The following is an 11,422-nucleotide window of genomic DNA, read 5'->3' on the forward strand; positions in this document are numbered from 1 at the left end:
ACTGGGAGATTAACGCAGCCTGTTGAATGTGACAGGTAGCCAATCAGAAAGCGCGGATCCTGCTTTCTGAGGGGAAATAACGAGGGGAATCCCAAACAGCTGACACGGCGCAACCCGAAGTCCAGCGGACAGCAGAGAAGATATGTGGAAACAACATTAATGTTTATTCAACGTTTCGTGAAAAGAATATAGAAATGACCAGGAGAGGAGTTGGAGCCAAATTGCTACCGCAGTTGATAAACCCGGTAACTTTTCAGCTGTTCTTCGTTAACGTGACATAAATAGGTTATAATGATTTTCATTCAGTCAGAACTTTACGCTGACTCTAGTCACATGCATCACAGGTAGATTCTAGTAAAACACCGATTAATGCCTGATTTTAAAATTAGTTAACTGGACTTGTAGCCATTATTTTGTGCCCATGTGGCTGGACACCACACGGCACAATTGAACCCCATCGAACAGTTATACCTAGGATTTCTGTCGGCTAATGTGTCTCTCCGGTTTTGAAAATGGGCCGACAGTCGGCCGACAACTCGTGTAGTGTGAGCTGGACATTACACTAAGGAAATGAGGAAGGGAAGGATGAGAGTACCAGAGCTCAGCCTTTTTTCATTCAGTGTCATCAAGAGAAAGAAAAAAGGCAAGAAGAGACGATAAAGCCGATAATTAAAATGAGGTCGATAGGTTTAATTTATCATGCGATTAATTGATTTATCGTTTATCGCGACAGGCCTATTCCCTAGTTCATACAGTACAAAGCTTAAGCTCATGGATGCCAGTCAAAAAGGAGTCAAATGTGTTTACAGATCTACCCCTGATCTATCCTTGTTGGAGAGTAAAATAATGCCATGTCATTTTTTTATGTTTGCGCAAACACATTTTTGGAAATATGTTAATGTAAGATCATTTTGAATGACATAATACCCATCGTCTGCCAACAAAATTGTGTTTAGAAGGGAGTAAGAAATTGTACAGAAAGAAATCACAACCCACTGTTCTAACACCAGTGAAGAAACTTTGAATGGTATGTTATGATGTAGACCCGTCAGACCAAAAAATGTACATGAATCAACATTGATATAATATCAGTTATGGTTGAAACTCTAAAGTTGATTCAACATGAAAGTCACAGACCACTTTCAATTTCATTTCAATCTATGTTAACATAGATTCAATGTTTCTGCCTAATGTTTCACTCATATTGTGCTTTCTGGGAATTATTTGCCTAAGATGTGCGAAAGAGTGAGAATATATGGCTTTTACATCTGTGACTGCAGACATTCATTAGTTTTTTACAGTTTCAACATCACATTTTGTTATTAGTTATCAGAGTTGTCTCCGCTTTTTTTTTCCTATTCATTTTGTTCTCTAACCATGTATTTTACTGCATAGACTGTTGAGTGGTGTGTTTACCAGCATTAATAAGACAATACAAAAAATCCATAAGGAAAACACATTATATAATTCACAATATTAATTAGGAAATAGTTCCTTCGTAAGAAAAATATTGACTTTAAATTTGATGCATAATGCTATAACCGCAATGAAAATTGTCAAAACAACCAAAATGAAAAAAAAACAAATCCTCCAGACAGAACAGGAATGAACTGACCTGCAGACCAGACAAACTTTACTTCACTGTAATCAGTGTAAAACATTGGTTCTCCTCTTCCTGCTCTGCATGCATATCCTGCTGTGTGAGTCGGTCGATGAACGATGTAGTTCTGTTCAGTCCCATTGGAGCTGCCAGGCAGCATTTCAATGCTGTAGGAGCTGCTGGATGGATCAGGAACAGCTTTATACCAGAAGAACCTCCATCCTGCTGGTTGATGCTCCAAACCCTCACAGCTCAGAGTCACTGAGGCTCCAGGATTCAGCCATGATGGAGACACAGAGAGGACAGGCTGAGGTTTAGCTGATGGAGAGAGAGATTGTTTGAGAGTTGTACAAAAGTATTGCCAATCCCCTGACACCATACTATTTTGAAGTCCATTTTTCATAAAAATGTAAACACATATTTTCTAAATATTCTAAAACCATTTTATGTCAACATTAACATGTAAAGGTAACACTTTATTTGAAGGGGTGTGCAAAAGACTGACATGACACTGTCATAAACATGAACGAGTCTTTATGAATGTTTATGACAGTTGTCATGAAGTGTCATTCGGTAAATAATAACACTTTTAATGCAAAGTTGCTCTAATATTCAATATTAGAGCAACTTTGTCATGTTCGTCTTATGCACACCCCTTCAAATAAAGTGTTACCCATATGAATTGACTTTCAATATGAATGAAGCCTTTTCATTTCAGGGTCTTATCTCTATTACTCTGCACTCGTAATGAATCCGCTTTGCCACACTTACATCTCAGAGTCAGTCTGAAGGTGTCACTCCATTCTGTGAGCTGACGACCTCTTTTAGCCTTACATCTGTATTCTCCTCTGTCAGACTCAGAAACTCTGTTGATCCTGTATTCGCTGGATGTTGCAGAGTTTCTATTCGTCGTTCTCCATTCATACGTCCACTGAGTTCCTTCTCCTCTCTGGATCTCACATCTCAGAGTGACCGTCTCTCCTCTATAAACAGGCCAGTTGGGATGCAGGGTCACAGTCGGCTTGGACACTAATCAACAACAATAAAACAATTTTCAAAGGGAAAATTTCCTTTTCTTGGATTAATATGATTGTTCCCATGTGACACGCAGGTGAAAACAATGTTTGCCTTGCTTTCTTCTGGTAAAACCACAAATAAATACCATATTCCAGTGTAGAGTTCTTGTAATGGAACAAAGAGAATCAAATAACACAAAGGTGTCAACTATTCCAACTAAGATGTAGCAAAAGGTCTTAGATACTGTAAACATGAAACTGCAGATGCTGAAGATGAATGAAAACTTATATTTATCAATTAAAATAACTAATTTGTTCACAACATGAACAGAAACATTTCATTTTAAGGCATCAAATGGCATCAAATACAGTCATAAAATAAAAACTAAACTCACCAGTTTTCTGAATAGGGACTTCATTGCTTGTTTCTGTTTGAAAAACTGGATCTCCTCTTCCTCCTCTGCAGCTGTAAACTCTTCCCTCTGAGACACTGATGGTTCCACTTGGTTCAGTGTTTCCTCTGATCCGACCTACAGAATATTGTTGTCCATTTCTGAACCAGTCAAACTTCCAGTCAACAGATTTGTCCACTGAGCAGGTCAGTGTTATGCTGCCCCCTAGTGGTATGGTTGTTCTGTCTGCTGTCAGTGTGGCTCTGGGTTTATCTGCTGTTGGGTTTAAAGCAAAATAGACTCAGTAACAAAACTATTAATTAGTCCAGGAAGCAGTATGTCTACAAATCCTAGTCATCTTAAAAGTTTGAGTGTTTTGTACAAAAACTATTCAAGATTAAAGAATGAACAAAGTTATTGTGGTTTATTAATAAATTACAGAGATACTTTGGTTAGTATTCACTTCAGAGACATGTTGCTGTTTTTATTCATCCAGCAGAATATTTCACACATTCCTGTGGTCAGAAAAAACACAATTTATTGTTTTATATTAGGTCAAAAAAAGAAAACCTCTCTTTCCCACACTTACACCTCACAGTCAGTCTGAAGGCGTCACTCCAATCTGTGAGCTGATGACCTCTTTTAGCCTTGCAACTGTATTCTCCATTGTCAGACTCAGACACTCTGTTGATCCTGTATTCACTGGATGTTGGAGAATTTCTAATGGTTGGTCTCCATTCATACGTCCACTGAGTTCCTCCTCCTCCCTGGATCTCACATCTCAGAGTGACCGTCTCTCCTCTATAAATAACAGGCCAGTTGGGCTGCAGGGTCACAGTCGGCTTGGAAACTAATCAACAACAATAAAACAATTTTCAAATGGAAAATTTCCTTTTACTTGGATTAATACTATTGTTCCCATGTGATACGCAGGTGAAAACAAAGTTTGCCTTGTTTTCTTCTGGGAAAACTACAAATAAATACCATATACCAGAAGTAGAGTTCTTGTTATGGAACAAACAGAATGCTACTAATGGGTTAAACAGACAGATTTGTAACTAAAATAAAAAATTCTGATTAAATATAAATGGTAGAAAATATAGTGATGTATGAACTAGTTCAGTTTCTGAGCTCATAAACTCCACTATGAAGTTTTGATTTTGACCATCATGTTCAACAGTCGACCTTTTTTTTTTTTTAAACTCGACCTTTGCTTCAAATTGCAAAACGATAGCAAGAACTGAAAGATAGAAAGTGAGTGAACTTTTTTCTTCTGGTAAAATCACAAATAAATACCATATTCCAATGTAGAGTTCTTGTTATGGAACAAAGAGAATCAAGTAACACAAAGGAGTCAACTATTCCAACTAAGATGTAGCAAAAGGTCTTAAATACTGTAAACATGAAACTGCAGATTCTGAAGATGAATGAAAACTTATATTTATCAATTAAAATGACTCTAACTTGTTCACAACATGAACAGAAACATTTCATTTTGGGGCATCAAATGGACCAAGGTCATAAAATAAAAACTAAACTCACCAGTTTTCTGAATAGAGACTTCATTGCTTGTTTCTGTTTGAAAAACTGGATCTCCTCTTCCTCCTCTGCAGCTGTAAACTCCTCCCTCTGAGACGCTGATAACTCTGTGTGGTTCAGTGTTTCCTCTGATCAGATCTGCAGAATATTGTTGTCCATTTCTGAACCAGTCAAACTTCCAGTCAACAGATTTGTCCACTGAGCAGGTCAGTGTTACGCTGCCCCCTAGTGGTATGATTGTTCTGTCTGCTGTCAGTGTGGCTCTGGGTTTATCTGCTGTTGGGTTTAAAGCAAAATAGACTCAGTAACAAAACTATTAATTAGTCCAGGAAGCAGTATGTCTACAAATCCTAGTCATCTTAAAAGTTTGAGTGTTTTGTACAAAAACTCTTCAAGATTAAAGAATGAACAAAGTTATTGTGGTTTATTAATAAATTACAGAGTTTCTTTAGTTAGTATTCACTTCAGAGACATGTTGCTGTTTTTATTCATCCAGCAGAATATTTCACACATTCCTGTGGTCAGAAAAAACACAATTTATTGTTTTATATTAGGTCAAAAAAAGAAAAGCTCTCTTTCCCACACTTACATCTCACAGTCAGTCTGAAGGCGTCACTCCAATCTGTGAGCTGATGACCTCTTTTAGCCTTGCAACTGTATTCTCCATTGTCAGACTCAGACACTCTGTTGATCCTGTATTCACTCGATGTTGGAGAGTTTCTATTGGTTGGTCTCCATTCATACGTCCACTGAGTTCCTCCTCCTCCTTGGATCTCACATCTCAGAGTGACCGTCTCTCCTCTATAAACAGGCCAGTTGGGTTGCTGGGTCACAGTCGGCTTGGAAACTAATCAACAACAATAAAACAATTTTCAAATGGAAAATTTCCTTTTACTTGGATTAATACTATTGTTCCCATGTGATACGCAGGTGAAAACAAAGTTTGCCTTGTTTTCTTCTGGGAAAACTACAAATAAATACCATATACCAGAAGTATATGGTATACTGTTATGGAACAAACAGAATGCTACTAATGGGTTAAACAGACATATTTGTAACTAAAATAAAAATTTCTGATTAAATATAAATGGTAGAAAATATAGTGATGTATGAACTAGTTCAGTTTCTGAGCTCATAAACTCCACTATGAAGTTTTGATTTTGACCATCATGTTCAACAGTCGACCTTTTTTTTTTTTAAACTCGACCTTTGCTTCAAATTGCAAAACGATAGCAAGAACTGAAAGATAGAAAGTGAGTGAACTTTTTTCTTCTGGTAAAATCACAAATAAATACCATATTCCAGTGTAGAGTTCTTGTTATGGAACAAAGAGAATCAAGTAACACAAAGGAGTCAACTATTCCAACTAAGATGTAGCAAAAGGTCTTAAATACTGTAAACATGAAACTGCAGATTCTGAAGATGAATGAAAACTTATATTTATCAATTAAAATGACTCTAACTTGTTCACAACATGAACAGAAACATTTCATTTTGGGGCATCAAATGGACCAAGGTCATAAAATAAAAACTAAACTCACCAGTTTTCTGAATAGAGACTTCATTGCTTGTTTCTGTTTGAAAAACTGGATCTCCTCTTCCTCCTCTTCCTCCTCTACAGCTGTAAACTCCTCCCTCTGAGACTCTGAATGGTTCAGTGTTTCCTCTGATCAGATCTACAGAATATTGTTTCCGATTTCTGAACCAGTCAAACTTCCAGTCATCAGATCCGTCCACTGAGCAGGTCAGTGTTACGCTGCCCCCTAGTGGTATGATTGTTCTGTCTGCTGTCAGTGTGGCTCTGGGTTTATCTGCTGTTGGGTTTAGAGCAAAAGAGAAAATTATTAAATTATAGTTTAAGAAGAAGTGTGTCATCTTAAAAATATGAGTGCTCATTTGTACAAAAATAAATTATTCCAGAATAAAGAATCAACAAAATAAGAAAATGATTCACTAAAAAAAATATTAATTAGTCCAGGAAGCAGCTTGTTTACAAAACCTAGTCATCTTAAAAGTTTGAGTGTTTTGTACAAAAACTATTCAAGATTAAAAGATGAACAAAGTCATTGTGGTTTATTAATAAATTACAGAGCTACCTTAGTTAGTATTCACTTCAGCGACATGTTGCTGTTTTTATTCATCTAGCAGAATATTTCACACATTCCTTTGGCCTGTGGTCAGAAATAACAGAAGTAAATGGTTTTATATCAAACCCTAACAATAAAAAAGCTTCTAAATCAGACTCGTGTCCACTGAGTTCCTTCTCCACCCTGGATATCACATCAGGGTTGTAGAATCACGGTCGACTTAGAAACTATCCAACAAAAACTAAAAGCCTTTTCATCTGGAAAACTGACTAAAACAATCCCATGGATTAGCTCTATTGTCCCCATGTGTGATATCTGGTTTAAGTGTTCTGTGTGTTAATTTGGTTCCCGTGTCGTCTCCTGCCCCAGATTGCTCCCGCTGTGTCTTGCGTCCCCTGATCACCTGAACTCCATTATAAAGTTTTAATTTCAATCATGTTATCTCTGCTCTTCAGATCGAAGATAGCAAAGGTCCTTTTCAACAGCTGACGCTTTTCTTCCCAACTTTTGCTTCAAATTACAAACCGATAGCAAGAACTTAAAACATAAGAAGTCATTTAGGGTTGTTGGGGGTTTTTTGTGCCTCTATTTTCAAACTAGCTCTGACGTAATAAACAAATGCTCCAATTCTAAGATGTTAACTAACCATAGTACATTTGGATAGAAATCAAGTAACACGACGAGGATCATATGAACTTTAATAATTGGCTATAAAATCTAACTAATCAAATCTTCAGCATTTTATATTGACATATGTGTCAAAAAGGCTCCAGATAAGCATCCATGCTAAATGCTGTCTGTTAAATGTTAACAGAGGAATTTTGTATTGAATACAAGGCTATACTGCAAACCAGTGGAGCTGATGTGGTGAAACGAGGGACTTCGGGTTATGATACAGGCAGCTGAGTTCTGGACCAGTTGGAGCTTATGAAGGGATTTATGAGAAAGACTGAAGGGGAGAGAGTCGCAGAGGTCGAGACAGGAAGTGATCAGACTGTGAACGAGGATGGCAGCCGTGTGGGTGGTAATAGAGCCGTGAAGGTGGCTAATATTACATAGGTAGAAGCGTGCAGACCTGGTGAAGTTATTAATGTCGGATTTAAAGGACAGTGTGCTGTGAAGGATGATGTGACCATCGCAAAGCCCTGACCTCAGTCCTATGGAGAAGTTGCGGTCAGATCTGAAAAGGCTGTTAAGAGCGAGGCGGCCAACATTCGTGTCAGGAGGAATTTCCAGAACTTCAACAAGCCACTGTGAGAAGTTTGTCAAAGTAAAACCCATTTAGCAAGAAGAAATTACTTTGGTAATTTTAACTGACCTAAAACAGAAGAGGTTTGTTCTGAGTTAACTTTAGACGGTGAAAAAGAAAAATGTATACGTCTTTTTATTCAGTCTATGCAAACTTCTGGTTTCAACTCTACGCATGCGTACCATAAGTCGTACATTATAAGTCAAAATTATATCAGCTGAGAAAGTACAAAAAGGCTGTTTCTTACCTTCTGCACAGCCAGCAAAATGTGTACCAAGCCCTAAAATAAAGTAAATTTCAGTGTCAGAAGGGCTAAAAACAATGAAAAGATTGAGAATGATAGAAAAATCTCCTAAAATTGAACTGATGGTTACATAAGTGGATAAAACACTCGGCTAATTTCATGAGCACACGAATGCATCTTCTCATAAGTTCTGTAATCTTGGGATAATGCTGAAAATAAAGTCAATAATTTACTTACAGAAAAAGCCCAGCACACAGAGCGAGATGTGGCCCATCCTGACATGGAGAACTGCTGTATGACGAGATGAAGAAGCAGAAGTCACAAACAAAGCAGAAAGAGAGCTTACAAGTTTGAGACGTCTATCTATAACTTGCTTAATTGCTTCCTTTTTTACTAAATTCACACTACAGCAAAACTTTTTACTGTAGGAAGTTGGTCACCATAGTTGCATTTCTTGTCCACTGGAGGAACTTAAGAGCTTGTGTCACATCCGGCATGTCCTGAGAACATTGGCCTTAAAAAAAACATTGCAAAGCTGATTTATTTAAGATAAATGAGGCTCTTGGTGCTCATACAAGGTGCCGTGATATTGGAAAACATTTCCACCTTACGCTGCTCCTAATCGTTCACTTTAGTTTGCCACTTCCTGGTCAAATCTTAGTGACCTCTTCAAACACTTGTATTAGCATTTAGAATATCTGATGCCCCATGTGTCTTTGCATCAGCTTTTCTCTTCCCTTTTTTTAATCTCTTAATCAGTTCCTGAAATATTTTATATACTTTTGCTTTCTAAGCTGATAAGAAGCTCTACGTTCTTCCTCTGACCTTTCTCTGTTTTTTAGATGTAGAGTTTGTAAATATTAGTGACGTTACATCTGAATCCTACGAAGCGCAAAAAGGGGGCGTGTCAGATGAAGACGCTTGTGTTGTCTTGCTGAAAACCACGTGACTGAATGATCACGTGACTGCTTCATTTTGCGTGTCGGTTTTCGAAATGAAAGCGTGATGAGCCGCGTTGCTTCATGGGTTATTTGTATTCGATCGCGCAAATACAATAAATAAGAACATTCACCAACATATTTGGCGTGCATTAAGGATTTTGATGATGGAATCTAAACAAAATGTAATGTTTGTTACTGGTTTCCTCAAATGTTGATTATGGTGTATTTTATGACTTTAATATTTTTTGTGTTTTTATGATGTGAAGCACTTTGAACTGCATTGTTGCTGAAGCGTGCTACACAAATAAACCTGATTGTCTGAAATGGAGCCAGCAAGAATAAAATCTCTGACATCTGAGAATACTTTGAGATGATCACTCACAATAAGATTCTTAAATTAAAACAATTAATCCCTTCACCTCCAAAAATCTCACCTTCTGAGAGTTTGCACTATTATTTTGATCAGCAAAGATACATAAGTCTAGCACAGCAGAGACAGATTTTGAAGTATGATGTAACTGAGTGACAAGGCTGCTACAGTTTGACCAGCAGATGTCACTAGTGAGTGATGAATGAAGTAATGAACCTTTGGTGGAAGCAATGGGCAGGGAAGCTTCATCTGGCCATCACTAGTAAATATAACCATTCTGTGTGTCATTGTTCTGATGAAATATACGTTACCATGTGGACATTTCTTTTGTGGCAGCCATCTTGGGTCCTGCTAAACAGGAGGCCCGCCTCAGTGTTGTGATGAGAGCCAGAAGTTGATTGGTTGAAACTTAAAGTAGCTAAAAGAATAAAATTACTTGCATACATTGTGTTGCACGTGTTTGCGTGGCATTTTACTGTTGATAAATAAATTTTAATTTCTATACTATGTAAATACGTGACCGTAAACTTTGTTGCCTTTTGCTGCACTACGGAAGGCTGAGGTGATTGGTCGATTTGAATTGAGAAGGCGCGGTTTGTCATTTCAAAGGAAGGTAGGAGAGATGAGAGTAGAAAGGGGAAACAGAAGAGAAGAGAAACTATTAACTAGAGATTTGGACATGCTGCACCTAATAGCTCGTTATTCAGAATACGGCAACATAATGCTGCCATTTGTAAAGCTGCTGTGATTCCTGAGAACCAGTTTTGTCTGACTTCTCTTTCCACACCTTACCTCTCAGTGCAACAAGAGGTGAGTGTTTTCTACCAATTGATATTTGCAACAGTAAATCACAATGTTTATTGATCTGGAGACATTTTTTTTCTGGTAATTATTCTTCAACGTGTTCCTGTCGGCTAAGTCTATTGAAACACCAAACACAGTAGTAAATGTGTGGCGTGCTTCTGGCTCACTGCAGCTCCTTTTACACAAATGATCTGTCGAATTAAAAAAAAAAACTGAACTGAAAAGTTAAAAAGACAGACACACAACTTCTCACAAAATGTATTTATGCAAATAAATTAACAATTCACACCCAGGCAGCAGTCTGTTCTACGTGAACGGAAGAATTATGGGGTTTTCTTTGCAAAAACATTCAACAGAAATTTAAGATTTACTTAGAATCAACACACAAATATTCAACACTTCAAAAGACAGTCAAGCATTTAGTGCTTGTTCAGTTATTGGCCATTTTGAAACACATATATGACGTTACACATTCGAAGGCTTTACTCAGTCTCCATGGTTCATGATTTATTGTAAACTCAGTTTTTTCTAGTGTATGTTGCTATCGGGGTTCAGTCTCTGCAGTCACACTGTGTGCTTTTGCTACTCTCATTCTGTCAGTATCACAGCAGGCACATTTATCTCTCGGGATGCCGTTCTTTCTTGGCTAACTGGCCTCCACATTCTGGTATGAATGCTCCGTTTCACTGGACGAACACATGGAGACTCTGGCGTCAGGCAGCGATTGCATCTCCATTTGACTGCTTTGCGTTAACGGAGCTGTAGCAGTTTTTGCCTGAAAATAATGCAGCAAAAACAAAATGTGTTTTAGTCGTTCGCAGAATATTAGGTGCAAATGGTTTGAATAGGATCATATTGTGAAGATCTAAATGAAGTATGTTAAAAAATGACCTTATGACGATTATATCCCACTGCAAAAAGTTTAATGGCAACAGCAGCACATATGCAGACAAATGCCAATCGAATTGAGGTCATCAGAATACTAAAAGAAGACTGTGATTCTTCTGAATTCAGTTTAATTAGACCTGTAAAAAAAAAAAAAAAAAAAAAGACATTAAAAATCCCATAAAAGTCAGAAAAATTGACAATTGATATGTAGATGTTTTTGTTTTCTCAAAATTCAGATAAACTAATATTCCTTACAGGTTGTTGAAATATTTACTGAGACATCGTTTCTGCT

At 37.4% G+C, this 11,422-nt stretch overlaps 1 protein-coding gene and 1 long non-coding RNA gene across 2 annotated transcripts in view; both read right to left on the minus strand.

Moving 5' to 3' along the window:
* LOC106935681 (basement membrane-specific heparan sulfate proteoglycan core protein-like) overlaps positions 1–8,401 on the minus strand; it is a 33,405-nt gene extending 25,004 nt beyond the window's left edge. The window contains exons 1-5 of the mRNA XM_015016259.1: positions 8,365–8,401; positions 6,089–6,361; positions 5,137–5,394; positions 4,551–4,823; positions 2,372–2,629 (exon numbers count right to left, since the gene is read on the minus strand). Coding sequence (XP_014871745.1) covers positions 2,372–2,629; positions 4,551–4,823; positions 5,137–5,394; positions 6,089–6,361; positions 8,365–8,401 — 1,099 coding nt within the window. The remainder of the gene's footprint in view (positions 1–2,371; positions 2,630–4,550; positions 4,824–5,136; positions 5,395–6,088; positions 6,362–8,364) is intronic.
* Positions 8,402–10,734: 2,333 nt separating this feature from the next.
* Positions 10,735–11,422, minus strand: LOC106935682 (uncharacterized). The gene is made up of 3 exons (XR_001421941.1): positions 11,386–11,422; positions 11,134–11,267; positions 10,735–11,017 (listed from the first exon to the last, which is right to left on the minus strand). It is a non-coding gene; the product is annotated as an uncharacterized LOC106935682 (long non-coding RNA).

This window comes from Poecilia latipinna, unplaced genomic scaffold, assembly GCF_001443285.1.
Source record: "Poecilia latipinna isolate Pla-1442-1.1 unplaced genomic scaffold, P_latipinna-1.0 Scaffold2001, whole genome shotgun sequence".
Lineage (NCBI taxonomy): Eukaryota > Metazoa > Chordata > Actinopteri > Cyprinodontiformes > Poeciliidae > Poecilia > Poecilia latipinna.